This window comes from Eleginops maclovinus, chromosome 5 (genome assembly GCF_036324505.1).
Source record: "Eleginops maclovinus isolate JMC-PN-2008 ecotype Puerto Natales chromosome 5, JC_Emac_rtc_rv5, whole genome shotgun sequence".
Taxonomy (NCBI): Eukaryota; Metazoa; Chordata; class Actinopteri; order Perciformes; family Eleginopidae; genus Eleginops; species Eleginops maclovinus.
The window spans coordinates 13,421,304-13,447,014 of NC_086353.1; the positions used below are offsets into that span (position 1 = coordinate 13,421,304).

At 41.6% G+C, this 25,711-nt stretch overlaps 1 protein-coding gene across 4 annotated transcripts in view; it reads right to left on the minus strand.

Annotated features, from left to right (window-relative positions):
* The window catches only part of pax5 (paired box 5), a 49,865-nt gene that overhangs the window by 19,306 nt on the left and 4,848 nt on the right, over positions 1–25,711 (minus strand). The window contains exons 1-6 of one of the 4 annotated variants that reach the window (XM_063883828.1): positions 23,919–25,120; positions 16,616–16,781; positions 12,784–12,981; positions 11,811–11,875; positions 9,626–9,751; positions 3,063–3,241 (exon numbers count right to left, since the gene is read on the minus strand). In XM_063883828.1, coding sequence (XP_063739898.1) covers positions 3,063–3,241; positions 9,626–9,751; positions 11,811–11,875; positions 12,784–12,981; positions 16,616–16,781; positions 23,919–23,964 — 780 coding nt within the window. In that variant the 5' untranslated portion in view covers positions 23,965–25,120. Of the gene's footprint in view, positions 1–3,062; positions 3,242–9,625; positions 9,752–11,810; positions 11,876–12,783; positions 12,982–16,615; positions 16,782–23,918; positions 25,121–25,711 lie in introns of those variants that run through there. The other 3 variants (XM_063883830.1, XM_063883829.1, XM_063883827.1) reach the window with 3 other exon arrangements.

Consider the following 25,711-nt stretch of genomic DNA (forward strand, 5'->3'; position numbering starts at 1 on the left):
ATTTGTTACCTGTATTTTTATTTATTTCTGATACAAAAAATGTTTTCCTTCCATGGGAGTCCATTAAAAAATGTTGGCCTAAACAAACACAGGCTTCATGTCCTTGGTAAAGATTTTCCCCTTTCTGTAGTATGGGCAGTAAAGCTGAACTTCAGCCTCTTCTGATCAGTTTAACCATCTCCATCCTTCAGAGCCTTTGCCATTGACCTTTTCTTAATTTTAATCTTTTGGGGTAGAGGGAATTAAAAAGACCCTCTCTCTTTATGACTCTATCCCAGCCTAGGCAGACGGGTTGGTGCTGGGGCGGGCATTTGGACCCGGGGCAGCATGGATGGCTGGGGGCCCCATCAGCCTTGCTGATTTATCACCTGAGTAATAGGAAGTGATTGAAGGGAAATTCAAATGAACTCTCTCTGACAGGCACACATGCAGACACACATATACGCACACACACACACACACACACACACACACACACACACACACACACACACACACACACACACACACACACACACACACACACACACACACACACACACACACACACACACACACACACACACACACAAATTAATAGTGTGGCTTAATAGACTACAAAGAGAGGGGGAACAAAGCCAGAGAGGGAGATGAGATAAAAGGATGGCTTGTTAGGGGGGGAAAGATAAAGAAAAGGTCTTAGACAAACAGGATAAAAAAAGTAACTGCTGGTGACAGATAAAATAAGATATGCTTGTGAGGAACGCGAGCAATTTGACTTCTTATCTATTTAAGTGGGATGGTGGAAGAAGAAAAAAAATGAATGAGGCTCGTGTTTCAGTGCAAGAAGGCTAAAAGATAATGAGGAGGTTGAAATAACCACTGAAATTATCGTATATTAGGAAACCATTATAATATACTGTTGGTACGTGAAATTGAGCCACTTGCGTCTGTTTCTCTCTTGTTCTTCCTTCTCTCTTTCTTTCACCAATACACACACTCACACTACCTCATGCTCGTGGCAAAGGCTCCCTCACATGCTGCCACCATCAACAGCAGGGCCAAGATTAAATCAAGCATCCTTTAGGAATGTCAGCCTCGGCGTGGCCCCCCTTGACCATAGCACCACCAGCAGTGCCTCACACACACACACACACACACACACACACACACACACACACACACACACACACACACACACACACACATACACACAGAGCTCAGCCCACATACCAAAGAGGCTGAGCTGTAGCTGTCAGTATGTCATTGTTAAGGATATGACTGTCAATCATTCCCTCTGGGAAATGCAGGAAGAAGGGGGGTGGTCGACTAGACAGGATGAAGGTAAGAAAGAGGGACAGACAGCAGTGTGTGTGACAGAGAGAGAGAGAGAGAGAGAGAGAGAAAAAAAACGCATGTGTGTGTGCACCTCTTTGTAATCACAATGCAGTGTCCTAAAGCCAGTTTGACCCCAGGGCGACTCGCAGTTTAAAGCCCCTATGCCTGACCCTAGTGGCTTGACCAAGCTCAGAGAGGACACTGACCTATGAATCATGGGTATTATAGTCTTGAGTCATAGTCTATAGAGCTACTAGAGCCAATCCCTGTCGACCTCTCGCCCTATACCACTCCACTCCCCATGTCGGTCACAAGGAAGTGAATGGGCTAAAAAGAGAAACACTGCCCTTGAGGTCTAAGGCTGTAGCCTACATGTGACTCCATATCCTCCTCTAGTGTGTGTTTGTCCTTTTGCCCTTGACACCAACTGAATAAATACATCTGAAAAAGGGATGCTTTCAAGGCTGTAGAAGCCAAAAATCTTGCAAAGTATTTCCTTATATTTACCGCAGGGCTGCAGATTAGAGGACACCTGAGAAAATGTAGGGAGAATACAAATGCTAGCTTGTTGTCATTTTGTTATTCAGCGTCCCATTTACTCTTGTTTATTCCACTCAGACTTACATTAACTAAACTGTTGAGAAAGGGCGGGAGGTCAATTTAGATTCAGCTATAAGACATGCATATAATCCCTTTCTTGCTCATGTTTTTTCTTTTCTTTTCACATGCAAACAATACACAAACGCACCACATTCCCAATAGGCATCACCATGCGGACAGCTTCTTTGGCATCCCTAAACAGCAGGAAGTGAGGTCATAATGAGAGCCAGGTCAATATGCTCATTAACCCCTGCAGTGTATCTGGATTAGAGGAACATCAATAGGCCTGAGTGGGTCTCTGTTGCAGCCATCACAATGTCTATCAGACCACAGAGACTCACAGCAGTGTGTCAGACTGACAGAGAAACATGACTTGATGCTGTCATTTTCCGATCTCTCAGTAGAAAAACAACACAGATGAACCAGGAAAAATAACAATTACTCTGCATTGTTAGGGCGATAGCATTAGGAATATTAATTTGGGATTTTCTGAGCACAACCTGATTTCTTTGAGTTTGGCATGGCATGGCAAGGCGTAGCAGGATGGACAGGCTGTTAGCTAAAAGCAGAGGCAAGCATTTCTGTTAGTGTATGTAATTTGTATTAATGAAGTTGCTTTTCTAAATACAAACAACATATTTAGATCAAACCTTTGTATTTACTGACAAATAATTAGTTTACCAAGCTAACACAAACGCAAATCCAAGACTATTCCTTGAAAATGTCATAATAATCTTTCATCTATCTATGAATATAGCCTCACTGGATACTCTTGTTTCTTTTACATTAGAATTTTAGTGTTTAATTCATGTATTACCTGTGGTCAGATTTTGCATCTGTGACCAGCAATATTATTTACACTGTAGGGGTTTCCAGATTTAGACCATTATTTACTGGCACAGAAACATGTGGCATCTCATCAAAGGCCGACCAGTCACTATTTGGAGTCACACACTCCTTACTTCATTAACATACATGGATTTAAGAATAACTTTAAAAGGTTTTTGCAAACTTAGCTCAGCAAGCATGTAAAATGTTCTGTATGCATTAGTGGTACCTATTAGAGAACCCTAAAGTTGTGTCGACCCTCAACCTGCTCGCAAACTCAGCCTCAGCCCAGGGCCTGCACGGTGCCACGCCCTTACCTTGCCAGAGTCAGGGCTCACATAGAGGTCAGAGCTGGATTGGATTGGACATGGTCTGTCAAACAGGCGGTCCAATACCTCGATCTGCTGCGGTGAGAACAGCTCCCCTCTCATCTGCTTTCTGAGGAAGTCCCGCCCACTGTGGCCGTGCCCGTTGGCCAGCGGCGACTCCTGTAATCCTACATGAAAAAGACAGGAGAAAGGACTGTGGTTAGAGAGGTTGTAGGATATTTAATGGAAGAATATGAGGCTGAAAAGAGACATAGAGGAGGTTTAAAGAGGGTTTGTGAGTCTGATGTGATTTGCAGCGGGAGAAACGAGTCTCAGGCAATGATAGAGAAATAAAGGGAGCTGTGTGTTGATAATATAATTTAGTGAGGCACATGTGGAGAGAGAAGTTGGAGCAAAGTATGGACTCATATGAACCCCACTGAGCTGATTTAAGACTGAGTGACTTCAGAGATTGTGGAGACTCAGAGAAAATGCCATACAAATGCAATCCAATTCTCTCATTCTTGATCTCTCAAAAGTACACTCTCGCCTCTCATATATAACACACTTCTGCGTTCTTCTTGTCGTATCACCCATACACACAGAGACACACAAATATATATTGCTGGGGTATCAGTATTAGACTGTGAGCTCTCGTATCCTGCAGTTATTGCAAGGCTGAGAGACTGAACGAGACAATTATAAGAACTCTGAAGAGTCGCGGCCCACAAATGATTAGAAAAGAGAGAACCAGAGAAAAAGATAAAGAGAAAAAGGGGATGAGGGTGAAAATCCCCCTCCATAGAGCCAATTCATTGCTTGAAACTGCTCCTGAGAGCCTATTTTAGTGCTGGGGTCACTGTGCGTTTTGTGTGTGTGTGTGTTAATGTCAGTGTGTGAGTGTGTGTCCGGTTGCAGAAGGAGTGATATGACAGATAGTTGGGGAGGGGAAGGGGCTTGGATTTTTTTTTTTCCATTTGGACAGGGAATACAGATTCATTTGTGCAAGACTCTGATCCTAAAGAAAAACAAAGACTGATGTAAAAAGAAAGAAAGTGAACAAACTAGAACAATGGCTTTAGGGAATTTGACCACATTCAACATTAAGTGATAGTTACATTTCATTATAAGGTAGCTCTTATTATCGTTTCCAAACCTCAGCCAAGTACCAATTTATCAGTGGACACGATTTATTTTTAAAAAGATCAAAACCATAGCAGAACCAGAGATCTTCTCTTTCTTTTGCTCCCTTATTTGCAAGCTGATTTTTGTAATTTTGAATTTCTAGAGGCATTTATTTCTGTTGACTCAAGAGCCATCATGTGAGGCAGTACACCTGCCAGGATTCGAAGCCAATACAAAATAGTGGCCAAACTGTGGAATTACAACTCCGGGTCTGTCATGGGAAGCCATTAAGACAAAACATAATTCCTCCCAATCAATGAAGCACATAATGATCCATAATTCTGCAGCTGTGTAATACTAAAACTGGTTGCAAACGGTTTTAGTTTCCCGCAAAGACTTCTAGTGCACCTGAAATCAGGAGCCAGTATCTGGCTGCCAACAAAAACACCTCACACTCACAGAGTGCTGCATAACTCACAGAACCGCGCTATACCTTTTCAGTACACAAACCCTCTTTCACCACTCTCTTACAAACACACAGCTTGATCATAATCTCTCTTTCTCGTCTATAGTCACACACACACACACACACAAACACACAGAGTCATATACAGGTACTGGGAGCGGTGTGAGTGTATGGTCCAGGTCTCTGGTGACAGACCAATCAGGGGGGAGATAAAGCCGGTATGATGCTTTAGCCTGGTAACCCACAGCGACCCATTTAATCCCACCGGCCAGTCCCCATGATGGAATTCAATTGATCAATCATGTAGCTCTGATGGCACCATTTCAGCAAGCTTATTGCTTTCTGCTTTCCCTCTGTCGCACACACTCAAACACACACACACACACAACAGAATGCACACTGAAAGACTGACCCTTCTCTCTCATGACGGAGCGTCTACAAAGTAGAGAACGAAGGAAACGCAGAACCTACTGTAAACGAGCAGTAAAAACAAAGATCTAACTTGCAATAATCAATATTGTTCATTTGTGTGTGTGTGTGTTTGTGTGTGAGTGTGTGTTGTAGTGTGGGTGTGGGTGGGTAGCTTGATATCCGGCTGGTCTCATTGTATCCATGGATGGGTAAAGAAACTCATTGCCGTGACGGGTTAAATCCTATTCACTGTCGGATACCCGTGCGTGCGCACACACAAACACACAGCTGCCTCTACCTCTGTGAGTCAGTCTCAGAAGGGAAGCGCTTCTCTTCCCTCTTTTTCAGAGCAGAACAAAACAAACAATGAGCCCTTATTGTTCTCCTTTTTCCTCTCTCTTCCGCCTTCACTATCTATCTCTTATGCTCTCTCTCTTCCTCTATCCTTCACGGTCTCCCTCTGTCTTGGCCTGCCGTTGCCTTTTTTTCGACAACACAAGAACAGTTGAATTATTAAATCCAAATACCTTTGAGATTTAGATGGGTTGTCACCCGTTTGCGTGTTTCAGTGCATGTATTGTGTGCATGAATGTTTGTGTGTGTGGAAGTGTGTGTGTGTGTTTCTCTGTCTGCAGCCGGTAGGATACCACCAAGCATCTTTTTGCACTTGACATAGATCGTCATAGATGGGAGAAGGGTTGTAAGTCTGACCTCACAGACCCTGTGTGTGTGTGTGTGTGTGTGTGTGTGTGTGTGTGTGTGTGTGTGTGTGTGTGTGTGTGTGTGTGTGTGTGTGTGTGTGTGTGTGTGTGTGTGTGTGTGTGTGTGTGTGTGTGTGTGTGTGTGTGTGTGTGTGTGTGTGTGTGTGTGTGTGTGTGTGTGTGTGTGTGTGTGTGTGTTTGTGTTTGTGTGTGTGTGTGTGTGTGTGTGTGTGTGTGTGTGTGTGTGTGTGTGTGAGACAAACTCCAGAGATCAAAGTTTTGGGGGGCGGGGGGGCACTGAGAGAAACTCTTAAGTGAAGGGCGGAGCTCCCCTCCCTCCTCTCCTCCATCCTCCATCTTTTGCTCACACCCAGCATCTTTTATCTGCTAAGCTGCTGCATGTCACAGTGGGTGCACAAAGGGGTGAGGGGTCATTTTGGCATTATGGGTAAATCTGTCTTGTTCATGCAAAAGACAGTTTATATAAACATGTACACTATTTTTTCAATAAACAGAGAATATTTTTTATTCAAGGAAAAAAATATTCCCTTAACATGCACACCTGTCCATACCCATTTTAAATGACCATACATGTGCACGTACACACACACACACACACACACACACACACACACACACACACACACACACACACACACACACACACACACACACACACACACACACACACACACACACACACACACGCACATACACTCACACACTGAGGCTGTGTAAGAGAATAGGTTAAGATACAATAGTCCCCTTTTGGCCCCACAAGTCAAGTTCTTCCATTCACTCCCATTCATTTACATTTTTGCCCCCAGCCACCCCCCACTTCCCCTCGCTTTGGCTGGGGGCAGAGGTCACCACAGGGTATTACCCTCACACACTCCTCCTGCCGACACACACACATAACATGATCCCGTCTTCCAGTGTTCCCATCAGTGGCACAGCTGCCATTTCTAAGCTTGTATGGTAACAGCAGAAATAACAGGTTCCTTGCACAAAGGTTCATGTGATATTATTAGATGTGATATGATCCTCTTAACCAAGTTCATAATATCACAGCAGCAGACATTTTGACTTCAGAGCACAGGTGGCACTAACACTAACTGTAGCTGAGTTCCATTCAAGGGAGCCATGCATGTGAACAATTACTCACTACTGTACCTATTGGAGGTCGTTGAAGAGGAACAACTAAATGGAATTCAGCTGCCAATAATATTATTAATTGCACCTGTGTATTTCCTGCCTTTATGATGTGTTAAAATCTCTGGTGTGAAAAATGTCTATAAGACTGTTTGATTTCCAAAACAAGTTGACAAAGAAGGATTCTCTCAAATGCAACATAATACTGAAAATCCCCTCATGTCTTTTATAATTTTGATGAATGTTATGCTCAAACAATGGACTGACAAAAGGCTTCATGCAGAAACATGCCAGTTCATTAAATGGTCAACAAAATGGTCAAGACATGATACTCCGATGCAGTATTTTGCATTTGAGTGACATAATACCTGATAGGGTTTTTGGGGGAGGAAAAAGATTGTTTTTCAGGTCAATGAAACAGTGTCCCTGCCTTACTGCTGCATATCTAACATATTCACTTGCACCAAGGCAACATGACATACAGTAGCTGTGTGATTGCGGGCCTTGTGTGCGTGTTTATGTCTTTTTCCTTTGGTGTACAAATGTTTGTACCGACAAGCATATGGTTCATTGTGTGTGAGAAGCTCGCATTATTGTGTGTTTGTGTCTGTATTTGTGTGTCCATGTCAGTGCATGCTGTTCCCCCCTGTCGCCCCTTGCTGTGTGTGTGTGTCATTATCCAGCGGGGGCTGCTCTAATGGAAGCTGTGATTAGCAATGCTGTTAATTAGACCACAGAGCCAACCGCGCAGACCTCTGCCACAGGAACACTGCAGATAAAACGCACAAGCCAAACGTGACGCGGAGCCACACAATGCTTAGTGGACGCTTCAGTGAAACATGATACAATATTTCCAATATGAATTGTGAAGCCCAGCATCCAATTGTAGTAAATAAAAAAACAAATCACACATGTAGCACATAGTGTAGCACGTCATGTGAGAACAAAGTGAAACAATAATGCTCCTAATGAGATTACAGACCTCATATTTCAACTGTAGAATCAACCACAGTGTCCGTGCCCCAGATATCACAGCACACATAGTAGTGGTGGATACATTTATGCAATTATACATGACTTATTATTCTTGTCAATGAAATATGGCTTCACAGGAAAAGCAGACCCCTATTATACATTTTGTAATACTACAGCTTATTTCAAAGATATACGTATCTAATAACACTAACGATGGCTTCACTCCCAGTAAGACATTTCAATGACCCAACAGTCAAACTGTGGACAGCAAATGTCTGGAACTGAGCCATCACTATATAAGTTACTCTTTTCATTCTATACAAAGTCAACATTTCTGCTGTGGAAAGGACAATTGTAGACCCGAATTTAGCATTATGATATAACTTTATGATGTGCTCTGTGGATGCTATAGGCAAGGTTCAATTCTTATTTTTTGCTAATTCTAACTTAATATCGTGAATTGTTTTTTTAAGAAAATGCATATATTTTCTAGTCTAATTTAAGGAGATGGGCACATTGCAACAGAATAATTCAATTCAAAGAGCACCAGTAACATTTGGGGAAATATGGCATTTAAGTTTATATCATGTATCAAAATAAGGAAGTTTAAAATTGTTCTAATGAGTCTTCAAATGTCTGATGGTTTTCGTCTGCTGCAATATTTGCGTAGTGTGTAAACTTTTTGCGATATTTTGAGTTTTTTTAATGATATTCTGGCTTTTCCTCAGAACTATTAAGGGATACAAAATGAGCATGACTTTTATCCACCATGCGTTAACCCAATCATCTACTCCCTCCCTTGTGTGGAGGAAGTTGAGTTCTCTTGAACAAACATAATTTCTATTTACCTATAATTTGTGTGTGTGTGTGTGTGTGTGTGTGTGTCTGTGTGTGTGTGTGTGTGTGAGAGTGCGTGTGTGTGTGTGCGTGCGTGCGTGTGTGTGCGTGCGCCAGGTCTAAGGTCTTTGTGCTCTGCTGATGGGGAAGTGGGCCGTATCCGAGCATATCAAAAGGCTCAAGGTGCACCTGGGATTTATCCAGGAGACTGCTGGAATGTTTTGGGAAATTCATCAGCAGTGGGAAAAGGACCACATACTGTATGAGTGTGTGTGCGTCCGTGTGTTCGACAGAGAGCGAGAAATAGCCCCCAGTGGCGTTCTGTCACCCCCCTTCGCTCCGACATCTGGTCCTGTCTCATTTACCGTAGGAGACTGTCTGTGTGATTGCTTTTTAATGCCAGTGACACTGCCACATACACACACAAACATGCACATTTACACATAAACATATACATTCATTACATGTGAAAAGCCCCCCCCCCCCCCCCCCCACAAACACACACACACACAAACACACAAGCTCACACCTCCATTAACATACGTACAATATTGATCCGGTATGACAGCATATATGATCGATAGTGCATGCATAAACTGACTCCTCAGGTAACTCTCCAGTGAAGCACCGTTAGTAAACAAATAGGGCTCTCTGAATGAAGATGTTTGGTTTAGAACTCCCACATTGCACCTGCACACACACTCTTACACACATCTGTCATTGATCCGAGTTCTTCTCATCTGGGTTCTCCATGGTGGGAGGGCCACAACATTCCGCGGTTGTGAATGTTGTGTATTTGTAAGTGAACTTGAAAACGTTTTTTCCATTTAAAAGAATTAATAAAAATGCAAGAGATGAGGTAAATATAAATCCACTCAAACGCAAACGCATGTTATTTTTCTCACCTTCGTCCCTCTTCCTCTTGCCCACGTCGGCAGCTGAGCTGATACCAAGAATGCCACTGATAGAGTACGAGGAGCCGGCTGAGTCGCTGGTCACTGCTGACACTTGTGTGGCCGCCACAGAAGTTGCTGCAGACAGAAACTTAAAGTAAATTCATCCACAAATAAAAAACATAACTTCATGTTTATTTTAAAGCATCTTGTTTTAGGCTCATCATACAAAATCTTAGATCATCATTCAAATAGCAAATGTTACACAGACTGTTTATGATAACATGGTACCACCACTCCAACACTCCAGGGTAGAAACTATTAAAAACTTACAGAGAAATTCAATATTGAACTGCTGACCCCTACAAAAACAGATGATTTTTCTGTATGTGTATTTTTGAGAAATGTGTCACTGCATACAATACCGATTTGCTAACTCTTTCCCAGCTGTTTTTTTTTTCTTCTTTTTTACGAAAGAGCAACACTCGCATGTCTTCATTCGGTTATTTGTGAGACATTCACAATCAAAGATACAAAACAAAAAATGATGAGTGAAATCTTATTTCTCTCTAGCTAAACTCAACATAGAGGCACTTTAATCCTCTAAAACTTTTACTCAGCCATACAGACCAAATCAAAGCTCTGAAAAAAAAGATCCACAAATGGTAGGAGTCTGTCTGCATTTTACCCTTTGTTGTCTCCACCTCTAATCTTACCCCTGGAGCAGACAAGTTTCTCGCACACAGCGACATACTTGTCACCGCTTCAGTGACAAACACACACATTCTGCAACCTCCTGACACACACACACAAACACGCACAAACCAAAACATACAGTCACTCATTCCTCGGTCCCTTATCTGTGCCCCTGTAAGCGGACATGGGTGAGTGACAGTATGGTATCCCAGGAGGGACAGAAAGGTGTGGAGACAGACATCCTAATCCTCTCTCCCAGCAGACCCCCAAACACAGAAAGACGAGACCGAAAAGGGAATAAAAAGAAACGATAAACCAAAGGATCAAGGTCCCTTCCAGCTGTTACTCCTTCGCTAACGACAAGGAGAGTATAATGAATGCAGATCCCTCCTTTTCCCATCACTTGATTTAGCACTTCAATTATCTGATTTTCCTTTCTCTTTTCTTTTCACTCTTTTTTTTATCAGACGTAACGCTTTTATTCAGCAAATCCAAATGTTCAATTTTCCGCCTGGGAGTGGGACCCATTTATCTGTGTAATCTGTAAGCGTGTGTACGTGCGTGTGTGTCTGGTTGCATCTAGGTGTGCATGCACGTGTGTATGTGTGCGCATCTGATAAATGTGTGTAAAGGCAGGAGTCAGGGAGCAGCGTGTGTGAAATTAATTTAGATTAATAGACAATGTGTGATTATGAAGATATGAGATACACCGAAACACAATCCACTGCAGGGCAAAGTGAGGAGGAGAGGGAGAGAGAGAAACTCTGACATTTATTTGTTCTAAGATATTCATCGAGGAAACGGAAATACTGTTTCAGTCATAGCTGTAATAGATATACTGCTTGTCTGTAGCATGATTAGAAACTACTATGAGCAGCCAAACCATGTTGAAGGATGAGATTCAAGAATATTAGATTCACTCGTTACAATCAGTGACAGAAAAAATACAGTTTTTTACCTACACACTTTAATGTCCTTGCAATCTACTTTACAAATCCAACATTTGATAGACGTAGGCCTTGTAGCCTCTGAGGCAACGTCATGGCAGTTACTCACTTGAAGTCAGATTTTAAAATCCAGCAGTGCTGTAAATCAAATATTTTGAACATGCATTATAGGCATTTCAGAATCAGTATATCCATTAGGAGACTTATCAATGATTCTGATGATTGTTTTATGTGCAATAAGCTGGACGCCTCTGTTGTATATGATCCTCTGTTACTGATTCTAATTTTGATTACTGTACTGTTCAGCTCTGCACTTTATACACAACAACAAGATAACAAACGCAACTGTTCATTTTGGGACATCTTGATTGAAGCATTCAAGCAAAGACATTTGTGGCACACATTTCACACTGTGAGTTGGGTTCAGAATCTCAATACATTGCTTTTTTTCCACATACGGCACACTAGCTCCTGAGAGATTCATACAGAAACGGCCGTGCTGTAAAATTTGCTTTGACAGTTCGAAACAGGATTTCTTAAAGCAGCAGACCTACCTAAGTTGTGAGCCGACACTGAGCCCGTTTGGCCGGGCGGTTGCTGAACCTTTGTCCGAATGATCCTGCAGGAGGAGAGAGGAGATATTAGTGTGTGTGTGTGTGTGTGTGTGTGTGTGTGTGTGTGTGTGTGTGTGTGTGTGTGTGTGTGTGTGTGTGTGTGTGTGTGTGTGTGTGTGTGTGTGTGTGTGTGTGTGTGTGTGTGTGTGTGCGGTGTGTGTGCGGTGTGTGTGCGGTGTGTGTGTGAGGATTCTGAGTGACAGAGAGAACATGACCATCGTGGGAGCTAAAGTGTGTGTGTGTGTGTGTGTGTGTGTGTGTGTGTGTGTGTGTGTGTGTGTGTGTGTGTGTGTGTGTGTGTGTGTGTGTGTGTGTGTGTGTGTATGTGGTGGCAGGCTGACATGGCAGAGGGGCCTCACACTTCCTGCTTGGCTGCTCATGCAAGTCTTTTCTTCCTCTTTCCTTCCCTTTCTTTTCCTTTCCTCCCCTTTTCCTCTCCTCTCATGTTGTCTCATTTCCTTTCCTTTTCCTTTCTTTCCTTCCCTTTTGTATCTGTTGCTGTCCTTTCTCTCGCACACCTTCGTTTCCTTTTGTCTGCCTCTTTTGCTCACTCCTTCTCTCTCTTAGTTCACTATCCCTGCCTCTCTCTCTGCCTCTATGCTCAGGGGAAAGGGTTGTCATTGTACCATCGTGTTGAACCACTGAGCTGCAGCCACTTCATACATATGGAGACCGGGGCCTCTTTACCATTCTCTTTTCTGGTCCCGGACACACACACACACACACACACACACACACACACACACACACACACACACACACACACACACACACACACACACACACACACACACACACACACACACACATGAAACACTCAGTATTTCTTTGCTCTGAGCTCTATCTCCATTCAGTACCTGTTGCTATGAGTTGATCCTCAAAAACACACACACATTTACTCAGACTGTAGTACCTGTTGATGGAGCTGACACTGGGGACACTGTCGTTGTCACACACTCTCTCGGCCAGGAGCCTGTCCCGGATCTCCCAGGCAAACATGGTGGGGTTTTGGCGTTTGTAATCGGCGATCTTGTCGACCACTTTGGGAGTAGCAACCTTTGGTTTGGATCCCCCGATTACCCCGGGGCGGATGCTGCCCGTTTCATAGTATCTGCCAAGCAAAGCAAGAAGACGCTTGTGTTGTTCATGAGGGGCAAAACAAGAAGGTTGTTGTATTTTTAGAACTGTGGAAAAAAAGCTGTTGGAAGGTAAACATGTGTAAATTCAATATTTTACTTCTAGTGCTACATAATGTTGAATTTATAATTAAAAGGGGAATATCACCATTTAAAACAATATCCCATGGTGCAACAGAATGTCTTCTCATACTTTTTACTTCAAATGAGACTGCACATTTGTTGATACATGATACAAGTTACTTACTATATAAGATCCATAATAATGTACAACTTGATAATGCTCCTGAGAAGACATTGCTTGGACGTAGATGTTTTTTGCTAGAATCAGTTAAACCGGAGCACATTTTTAGCATTTCTGGGGTCTCCTTCAGGTTTAGATTTTGTGCAATCCTGGCACTTTACTCCTGGTGGTGTGGGGACATAGTTGCACCCCGTCTTAACTCTTCTGGCTTCTCAGTAAAAGAACGACATTCCCACTGCTGGCAGGGCTTCCTTCTGGCTTGAATTCAAAGTTATTTAAAAAACACTTCACGTATCTCTGGCCTGTCCCTCACCTTCCTCCTCTATTTGCACCTGATCTTGAGAAAGATAAACTTTCATTCTCCTGATGTTGTATTTCTTGATGGATAGGTTGATCATTCTCACTGTCCTTACTGACATGGAGAAGTGAGGTGATCACTGGTATGCAAAATACACAGAGCTTGTCCTGATCAAATATGCTTTTTTTTGTATTCAACAGAGACTAATACGACTTTGATTTAAAAAATCAAGAGGTTATTTTCTAATGTCAGAGTATTTGCGTTGAGAAATTCCCTGTGTTGTTTACATTTTATCATTCAACTGTATTCAGATTTCCTCCGAAACATAAAGAGAATTTTGCACTAAAAAGACAAACACTTTGAAAGCTATTCTCTAGATTTTTTGTTGTTGTCTGAAACGGCAATCTTTTTCTATTAGCTTTAGTTAACTCTTACAGTGGGTTTTTGCTGAGAACAAGGAAAGTGTGTTGTATCTCCCCCATCTTATATTCACAAAGTTTCAGTGTGGACAGCATGGACAGGAGAATTGGCCAATAATGTGTTCATGTATTGCGATATACTTAAAAGAAACGTAAACCTATTGTTTAACCAATGATTTTAATATTAAATCTGTATGTGATGAGGAGAATAAAGAGCTTATCTATTAACTCTGAAAACTTGATTATGATATTGTATATTTACAACCTGTCCTTGATACTTTTACTGCTAGCTAGCCACACTGGATTATTGTAAACCCAATGGTAAAGGACTCCATTGGTATTTGTCTCCATTGTTGGCTCTATTTGAACTCTTTAGTTTTGTTTTCTTATTCATAACGGTTCCTCTATAATATTGCATTTGTAGGCAACTGTTTATGCTGCTGCTTTGGTGCTAACATTAGAAAAGAAGACTTTCTCCAGGCACTCTTAAGCAGAATAAGTTAAATTCAATACCTAAATTAGTCGGGCTCATTGGTAACCCCATACAGTCTCATCAGGGCGTAAGACTAAAAACAGTTTACATCTGGTACACATAGTGTACAGATAAAGAGAAGACAAGTATGGTAATAATATCATCATGTTAATGTCAAAGGTTAATCATATCAACAAAAAATGAAACCATACAATCGATGGTTCCCTGACTCACTGCATGCAACCTTGTTATCGTTGTCAGTGATTACACTCAGGTAAAATAAAAACCTACAACAGTTTCAACAGTTGAAACTGTTGAAACTGTTGAAACAGTTGAAACTGTTGAAACTGTTGAAAACAGTGAACAAATCTGATGGCAAAAAAAAAATGATAATGGCTGATTGTTGTTTGTTGATATTTTTGGGCAATTTCTCATTGTGGCACAGGTAAGAAGAGGATGGCACTGATACCCCACACACACATGCACACACAAATACAAACACACATGCACAGATTCAGGTGTTTCGTGTCCACCATGGCTATTTCATGAATGTATTTGCATGCAGAAGGGGCATGGGGGCAGGGGGGTGGGAGGACAGCAAATGCGCTGCAGCTCGCAGAAAAAGGGGGATGCTGTGTGTGGATGCAAGCTGTCAGTCAGTCTTAAACCTGCACTCCCCCTTTTTTTCTCTCTCTCTCTCTCTCTCTCTCTCGCTCGCTCGCTCTCTCTCCACCACTGTACTGTAGAGTTATCCTTTCGTGAAGATGTGTGTTCCTGTATATGTGCGTTTCCTTGTCTCTCTTTTTGTGTGTATGTGTTGCGCATATGTGTGTGTGTTGCACAATTTGACTATTCACAGCTGGAGTATAAACACAGCTAAAGGAAAAAACAATCTATTTCCAAATGGAAAACTATTTAAATTATTCACAGCTGAATCATTGGTGAATAAACGAGCATGGTTATTGATATCCGCACAAACGATGAGCTAATACACACACACACACACACACACACACACACACACACACACACACACACACACACACACACACACACACACACACACACACACACACACACACACACAGAGACACAGACACAGACACAGACACAGACACACAGAGTGGTGGAGTTGGTGTTTTTGTTCTGCTGGCACCAGAGAGACAGAGAAGAGAGGATAAAACAACCCTCCCTCCCTCCTTCCATCCCTCGATCCCCTCTCCTCCCCCCTCACGGTAACGCTTCAGTGAGTTGAACGGCCAGGACAGGGGAGAGAGAGGGAGATAGAGAGAGAAAGAGAGGCAGGGGAGAACAATGAGCAACACATTTTTTGATATAGCTGAGGGTCGCTGTAGCTAATCCTTCCCCTCCGTCCCATCGAATGGTCTCTCTGTCTCTTTCCTTTTTCCTGCACTCTTTTTCTTTAACACGCTTTTCCCCGTTTTTATTATGTTCCTTCTTCTTGTCATTCTCCCTTTTCTCCATCTCCCTCTGTCTTTTTTTCCCTTTTTTGGGGTGCAGAAATATGGTGCCACTTTCATTTTGATGCTAATTCCAAAAAGTGATGAATCTTTTCCCTTTTGTCCCCCTTTCTTCTCCGGGGGACGGAACGAGCAGGGATTTATTCTTGAATTTAGCCTTGAAAAGGCAGAGATCGAAAGAACAGGGGGTGAGCAGACACACAGAAAAATTGAGAGGGGTCGTATTGGAAATACAGGATACAGAGAGGGGAGAGGAAGGTTAAAAAAAAACAAAAAAGAGAAGACAGAGAACAGAGAGAGAAAAGTAAGACACAAGCTTAAAAACAATGGCATGCATTGTTGTGCAAGAAATGGCAGATTGGACACTAAATTAGTCAGTGTGAACTTACAGAAGCTTCAGTTTGACACATGATATGCCGAATGTAAAGGCTGTGTGTCGATAAAAAACTCAGCAGGATGACCAAAAATGGAACCAGATACTTTTAGCTGTCATGTTTCATACATTTAAATTTAAATATTTTCATTTTGCGCAAAATATGGCTTCAAACCAGGATCAACACTATTTGTACACCTTAGTCAACCGCTGAGGCTGTGCCTGGTCACACAACCAATCTGTCACATGTTGAGTGTGTGAAAAGGGTGTAAATGCTCTGGCACCGCCATCATATGGCTTTTGGTGATTGTGTGCCCTTTACCTGCCCAGTATCTTGCTGACACATCCGTGGCTCACTCGTAGCTGGCGTGATATGTCACAGGGCCGGACCCCTTGGTGGGCAAGTTCCACTATTCGCTGTCGAACTACATCTGGGAGGGGCCTGCCGTTAACAAACACACCTCCAAGCTGGTTCACCCCGCCATGTCCTAGACATGAGAAAGACAAAAAATACAGTTTAAAATTAATAAAAAGAAGGTCTTTCATGAGTGAGAGAGAATAAATCTTCTTAAATATTATGGCTACCTAGAAAAGTAATGGGGGTACAGGCACTGAATTGAGACAAAGATAAAGTTATTCAAATGTGAGTTACCAAATGAAGGTTGATGAGGCAATAAGGTGACAAGGAGTTTAGAGAACTAACTCTTGTTTGAGCTACATATGCAATGGATAAAAAAAAAAACATCTATATTAACTGCACTTTTATATCTTTGAATAAGATTGTAACATTATTGTTAAAGAGGTTTGGTTTTGATATATTATGTTCAGAAATCCTACACTTTCTGGACCTGGATCCAACAAGTGCTGGAGTAAATGTATTATTTCAAATTCTTTAAGTTTTCTTTTGCCCCTGATTGTTCTTTCTCAGCATATTGGATCTAGTGTGACAATTACAAAATGCCAACGTCGCCCATTTTCGCCCGGGGCAGAGTGAGCTAAGATCTTAAGTAAATGAGGGGATTTCAATTAATTATTGACCAAGGCCGGGCCCAGGCCCCTCATTGAAGGATACCATTAATATTCCCCTGAGATACGAAAGTATATGAGTTAACGAATGGAAGAGAATAAAACTGGTTTACACGATAATACACTAGAAAATTAACCCTTTACATATTTCTGTGTGTGCTACTGTTACTATTACATTTGGAAAATAAGATTCACATTTTAATTTATTGTAAGTCAGTTCGCAATGACAAATTTAAATGGCCGCATCGGCGAAAGAGCATGGAAAAATCTATAACCAGGGAATTTGAATCCATTTAGTTTATAGTCTGAACATAACTAAAGATGTCCCAAGGTGAGGTTCCAAAAATGCCATCAGAAACCGGAAAATATCATTCAAAGTGACTAAAGCAATTCATTGATTATCAAACTTATTAACAATGAATTTGCTGTCAATCGAGCAATCCATTAACCAAATAATTTTCTTATTCCTGGAGCTTATCCCAGCGTGCACCGGAGAAGAAGCAGGGAGTCGGGTCAGCAGACTGAGGCAAGCACTGGTGAGACAGACACACTAACACCTCAAACTCTCCTCTGAAAGACTCCGAGCAGGCCAGCCAGGTCACAATCTGCAGCCCGTATGTGCTAACCACTGGATGAGCTACAAATAAGTTTGTAATTTTAAACACGTATATAAATAAAAAAAAATAAAAATATAGTCAAGACTCTTTCTCCTGCTTCTCAATACTGTATATGTATATATCTTACCAGAGGCAGAGTAGAAATCAACAAAAAAAATTCTACCACATAATCCACTGCCTTTTGTATTACCATAGTGATTACGTCTTTAGGGGAAACACACACACACACACACACACACACACACACACACACACACACACACACACACACACACACACACACACACACACACACACACACACACACACACACACTCACACTAATCCTAGCTGTGGGGGTAATAGATTTTAAACACATTACCCCAGCAGGGATACCCCCTTAAACACAAAGCTGTCCCCTGAACCTGTCCCCCTGTCCTCTTCTCCCCTCCAACAGCATACAATAAAGAAACACACACACATCAAATATAAATAGATCCACAAATGGAGGATAAATACAGAAATGTGAAGTCTACAGTCTCATTCTGTGAATTCAAACAAAGCTATTTCCAAACAGTTCAGGCGGGCGGCCACTCTCTTCCTTACTACTTTATTTTTTTTAGATGGAAGAAGCCTTCATTATGCAGATGCCTGCTGTGGACAGCACAATGTGAAAGGCAATTGCTCTTTACAAAACACACCAATATCTAGACAGTTATATTTATGCAATGTCAATGAAAGCTGGCCTAAACCAAGGCTAAATTGGCATGAAATGTAACAACCAGCATTACCTCTTAGAAAATACAGTCGCATCAGTTGTAGTAAAAGCATTTGAAAGTCACTATCAGATATACTTAATTAAAGAAGATATCTAATTAATCTAAAGATAGTGTTTATATTTATCAGTTGTGTGTTGGCATGGCTGTGGTGGTGCATTACATTGGCTCACTAAAATCATTGTATTCATCATGCAGGAATATAACTCAGCTTGTAGTAACAGTTGTATTTTGTCAAGTCCTGAGAAAAAGGATCTCATGTTGTCAATCATTCCATCTTGGGGTTGAATACTATAACAGAAACATTACTTTAAGGCAGACACTTACGTTCTGCTCTTATAGTTTTTATTGATGACCAGTCAATAGAGAATTGATGTTGATTCACTGATGTTAAAAATCACACCATTCTTACAGCACACCATGTCTGTAAGAATGGTGTGCTGGTACTGTCCCGCATGTGTGTTGGTTCCCTGTGAGTGAGTGACCCTGCTGGTGTCTAGTTTTTAAATGTCAGCCGGTACTACTCTAATTTTAGGCCAGTTAGGTCAGGGTGAAGAGTCAAGTCATGTGTTAACATACATGCCCCACAGTTATTATGTTAACCAGTTCTTAGATCTGTCTCAAAGCTTTTAACAATGTGTACAGAACAGATGCTCTACCATTAGATCCTCATTTCAGTGAATGTACTTGGAGACACCCATCTAGACCCGACTGTCTTTTATACTTTTTTAGAAACATGTTTTTTCAGACGTGTGTTTAATTGAAAGTTGATATATTAGAAGTCCCGGGTTGGACTGGTTGTCGTTCATGGTCAGCGCCTAAAGCTTTCTTTGTGTCCTTTTTTTCTGAAAATTATCAATGTAATGTCCCACTGGAGACAGGGTAAAGAGAGAAAACTCACATTCTCACTCTCACTTTCCTTAAAGCTAGACCAAGCCTGCTGACCTACATGGACACATTGAAGTCCATCACACACATTCTCTCACTCTCTGTGAATGTGTTGTATAGCTGTGTGAAGGCATAATTCCCTCCTCTCTTTATTATTATGTCCTGAAACCCTTCGATGAATAAAAGCACAGTTTTTGCGAGGTCGTTTATAGAAGCTGAATGTGCTTCGTCCTCCTCCCTACAGGTATCTGCAGAGAAGACTCTCCCCCTCTCTTTCTACCTCTCTTTCCCCTATTTCTCCGATAAGAGTAAATGAAATGGTTCCTTTCACCCTTCCTATCTGGGCCAGGGCATGAAATACGCCTTGCTTTGTAAAGAGATGGAGAGGAATGACTTGTGACCTACAAAACCTCCAGATAACTATTTATTCACTTATCTGTGTATTTACTGTTGGCATTAGACGTTCAGACTCTCACAATTCTTGAGGTAGGTTGTGGGGACTAAGTGTTAGAAATGTATTTTGCGAGCCTATAAATACTGATAGGGACAAACGCAATAACTTTCACGTCCTATAAAGGCACTTGTTTATCGGCCACTGTCGCATAATTCTCTAAATGGGTAGCATTTTAAAGACTCTATGCCATGTTTTCACAAGCATTAGCCATTATAAAATATGTTGCTACAGTCAGATGAACTTTGGTATTGCTGTTTTTTATCATTATAAAAGGAAAATAAACAGAAATGGCTTTGTAATTAGGAGGAAATCTATACCTTTATGCGGACAAATGCCTAAAATTGTACTTATTAATAGGTCAAAAGGAATCCGGAGAGATGTTGCCTCACAGCTGTGTGAGTTTAAGGACAGAGATCCAGTAATTCATCACACTAACCAAATCAACCAATTTCTCCCAGAAATTCCATCAACATTGGCCTGCTCCTGAGGTTTTGTTGCAAATGAGATACAAAGATTCTGCCAAATTAGCAGCTTTTGGCTTTTAAAGGTCTTTCTTTAAAAGCTGAACCTACAGTATCTAAAGGGGGAAGTGTTGGCACAGACAGCTTGAGACAGCAGCTTCATTTTCATGCCGGACAAACCGAATCAGAGAGGGACAGACAGCCAGGGGACCAGGGGTCATTATGCAGCTCTGTTGTATTTTATTTATTTACTCTTTATAGGAGCTGACTTAAAATCCCAGCACCTCCTTAAATGTTTGATTGATTCACTGTTTCCGGGAGGAAAGAATACAGAGATAAAGCAGAATATATTGGAGCTCCCCCATCCAGAAAATAAAGTCCATTAGGCTCTCTGTCTCTCGCTCTCTCTTTCTCTCTCTCTCTCTTCTTCCTCATCTCTCATCTGCCTCGTCACGGCCTGACGATTCAAAAATAAAGCGAAAAGAGAGAAATCGCAACAAAACGCCACCGGTTCTCTCTCCCTCTGTCTCTTGGATAAAAGGAAAGAAAAGAGGACTAGAAATTACTTTCTGCTGAAAACCTGTTAGGAAAGTTGCCTGCAAGAATACAGATGAAGCACATTTCCTTGAGCAAACAGTGAATAGATGTGCGAGATGTGCCAGGCAGGCGTTTTGGACGTATAGTGTTATTTTTCTCCCTGAAGGTGGAACAATTAATATTCTGTCAGCAAAGTCGGATTCAGGGAATCTCGTTAATAAACGGTTAGATTTATAAATCGGACTACTTGTTTTATACTGAACGTCCGTTTGCAGTGATCTTTAAAGACTTAAGGCAAACAAATCAAGCACATAGCTAAATATTACTTTAGTTTTATTTATAGATTGAGATGTATATTTTTCACTGTAGTGAGTTTTGTACTATATATTTTTTTTAAATTCACGAGTCGATCATCAAGGTAGGCCACAGCCTCGCCTACTTAGTATTCAGTATGCCAGCATTACCATTACAATGCGTGATTATGAAATTCAGCTCATTATCATCACAATTACCTGCGATAGATTTTTAAATTATCATTGCTATTTATTGTTGCTTTACTTTCAAAACACGCTACAAAGTTTGCAATAGATAACCAATTATAACGAATGATATGAACCATAGATACTAGGTTTTCTTTTCTCTTCTTAATATAGAAAACTTTACATTCAAAAACAAAGATAACAAATAGGATTGTCTACTCAAAAATAAGGTAACCTTGAGGGATCGAAACAATATGAGCAAATGCGTGCCAGAATTAAGCACAAACACACACATTACTTTTGTTAGATTAAGAAAAATGTAACTGAGATCCGTAGCCAATAGGCCGTAATTCACCAAAACACATGTGCTACAAAAACTGAAAGCTGAAAATGCAACACACACACACACACACACACACACACACACACACACACACACACACACACACACACACACACACACACACACACACACACACACACACACACACACACACACACTCACTCGCAGATCCACACTCGCCAACAACATTTCCACGCGTCACAGTCGATTCCTCCCTACCCCTCTCTCTCTACCTTTGACATTTTTTACGTGTAATCGTTTTAAAGCGTTTCCGGGCTTGACATATATAACTTTAGCTCCGCTGCTACCGTAAGCACTGCGGTTCATTGGCTCTGGGGATACGGCAGGGAAGAGGAAACATAATTCGTTCTAGTTGTTTTTGGATGTGTGTTTGCAGCTCTTCTTTTTGTACTCCTGTAGGATAACGCACCGTGGGAACCTCTGTCAGTCACATAACACGGCTTCTCTCCGGGACTAAACTGCAATAAAATATGTATAATGCATAATCAATTACACGCTGAAAGCTTGTAGACGCTTTATTCAGTTTTTAGGTGCAAAAGCAAAATATTACGTGCAGCTCTAACACACTTTCAAGTTCCCAATATGAGACTTAAAGTCAGTGTTTCAGCATATTTTAAAAACGCTATTAATTAATCTTGTATAAAGTACATGTAGATTACTTAATGTCTTAATGTCTCATGATCTGGGTCACCATTAAACACAATGTTTAGACTATAACTATAATATAGTTTCAAGTTCTATAATCGGTATGAACTATTGTTTTTTATCTCAGTGTTTTGTTCTTAAGGACTTAAATATGTGTCACTTATTATTGATATTTAACAGTTGTGCAGGCTTGTATAAAATAAATTCGTGACCCTTTAGCTAGAATTTGGGGAAGTGAAATGGACTAGAAAACAAAGCAGGGCCCGCCATGTCACGACTGAATGAACAAGTTGCCCCCCCCCCCCCCCCCCCCCCCCCCACTCCCTTCTTCATAGCCTTCACTGCGTGTCCCAAGCACCTGCTCTGCTGAAGTGTCCTTGAGCAATACACTGCTGCCTGCTGTGAGGCTGAACCTGTGCAGCTCTGACCTGCTGGGCAGTGAGAGGAGAATTTCCCTGCGGGGGATCAACAGAGTATCACCTTGTTATTATTATAAGACGCGAGCAGCTCCTGCGCGCGTAAAGTGCAGCGAGTGTCGGTCTAACCTGGTTATGGGCTAGAAACACTATTACCGTTTGTTGATCAAGTTCAGCTTTTAGTCATGCTTTGTTAGCCAGATATGTCTCCCTCTCTTTCTCTCTCCCGTTGACCCTTGCACCTCCTCTTCGCTTCATATAAGGAAACACAGCAAACATTTTCACACAAGGCACCAACAAATGAAGTAAAGGCACCAACAAACACAGTAAACATCTAGGCAAGCATACCCTGGAATACAATGTATTTCACTTCACAAAAAACACTTAAATTCCAAGTCTTCTGCTCAATATAGTTTATGTACACCTGTTAAAACATATTGTAAGAGACAGGACTTAAAATCAAAAGTAAGGATAAAAATCCAATTCACAAACCAGAAATAGTTTATTTACAATATAATTTAGGCCTTAACTTTTGCATGAATCCAGATTGTAAATACTGCAAAAAAGCATATTCTTCTCAGCAGACATTAAATGTAACCACCAACTGAATGGCCAGAATAACAATTCGTGCTAATACATGAAATACATTTTCACTTGCTCGATGAATTTTCTGAATTTCACCACGGCTGTTTTTAGATTAAAAAAAAAAATGCAAATGAATTAAATATCAAACTTTTTTCTAAAAAAAAAATCCGTAGCGAAATGCAAGTGCTTGAATTATTTCAGCATTTATTCGAGACTTTAAGATGTCCTTCCAGTGAAAGATTAAGATTTAGGAGTCAATGCAAGGAGGTATATGTTGCAGAAAACGCTACTACTCCGCTGTTATTATTGCATATGCACACAGAACTGTTGGGGTTTGATTCAGTTTATGGCAGAAGGGATCATGCAGATGGGGGGAATATATGAAAGTATAAACTTACTGTGCATTGCCGCAAACGGGTCGTGCTTACAATGAATCTCCATCATTAAGCTGTAGGGTTGCAGGGCCCCGGTACGGTATGAGAGGTCTAAAAAAAATGCCACCGGACGCCCTGCTTCAGTCGGCTACTTCACTAACACACCGTGACCTTCAATAAATGGACGTATGGGTGCACGAGTTCTCTTCAAAAGGGAGGATATTTCACCCTTAATTAATTTTGAAAAGATGTTTGACAATGTCATACAAGTTGTACTTTGAATCAAACTCATACAAATATATAGCAAAACATAGAAAAATGGGAGACTTTCTAGTAGGGAAGAATGAAATGGCGTCAAAAATATGAATCACAGACGGGCTCCCCCCTCATGGGGACGGGACACCGGGTCTGTGCTGGCGTCTCCCAAACCAGAGGAGGGGAACGAGAGCAATAGTGCTCATCCCTTCAGCTGCTTGTCTACGCCAAGTCGCCTCGGTCCGAAAAAAACGATTCAAACTTTTGCAAAACAAAAATATGGGGAGCAAACAAAGTAGCCTCCCTCCTTTCTCTCCTTCTCGGTCCGCTGACCGTGACCCTTGAACTGCGATTTAGCTGGTGGGCGGGGGGTGAACTTTCTCCTTTCAGTCTGTTAAAATCATAACGAAAATACAACGAAGATAACAATACCCGGATCGAAAAAATTAAACAAATCTTTACAGATCCACGGTTATTTTTCTTCCACGATATTTGCTGAACATTCTCTTGTAATAAATCGTCCTCCGCAGTAGTTTTCACGTTAAAACAGAATAATCTCCCATCAATAAAGCGAGTGAGAGCGGATACGTGCTCACATGTTGAATTCTCTTATCCACCATGCCAAAAAAGAAGGAAAGAACATTTTGCAGCAGGAACATAAAAAATAAAAACTCTGTGGTTTGGGTAAAGCTTCTGAGGCTGCGGTGACAGTTGTTATCCTGTTAGAAAGGCAGTTCTTGGTCACTAGGATATGTTCCCCCTCTGTGTTATGAAGGACTCGCTGCCCAAGCTCTCGGACTCCCGGTTTGAGTTTGTAGACGCACTTTTTCGCGTTGGAAAAGAGAACAGTCCTGTCCAAATTCAAAGCGTAGATTTCTCTGAGCTCACGAGCCGAACACGTCAAGGATTGTGCTGTGGATATGTAGCCTGAATTGAAAGGCTTTTTTAAGCTGCCAGCGCCCAGCGTCCACGGTGGCGCACGCTGCGTTTCAGGACCTACTCTCGTGCGGACAGCGCCCGCGCTTCCAAACCCCTGGAACCCTAACCTACACGCGCCGGCCAGCTGCCTGTCACTCACAACGAATCGTGCGAATCAGGACGCCAGCTCTGCCCCTACGTCACAGCCAACCCCAATCGGGAGGGGGATTGCGCTGATTGGCTGCTGCCCATCCCATGGGCCAATTACGCCCCACATGTATTGTCAGTCTACCAATGGGGAGGCTCTGGGAAGCGACGCAGGGCTCCGGGAGTCAATGATCATATGTTTAATTTTCAATTAACGAAGTAAAAAACGTAATGCCTTTATACCCATTTGCGCTAAATTTATTCATGTCAATATTAAATGGCTAATTAATTGAGTATTACTAAAAAAATGAGGCTTAGTTGCAGCAAGGCTTTATAAATTAGGGAATGCTCAGGAACTCAAACTGCAACTGTCCATCTTTCTGTACTATGTATATATAAGGAGGAAAAAGGGGGATGATTATACATGAAAGCAGAAAGGCAGGTTTTAAAGGCCATCAGCATTTCAGGAAAACACATTTGAGTTGAAATTCACCTCA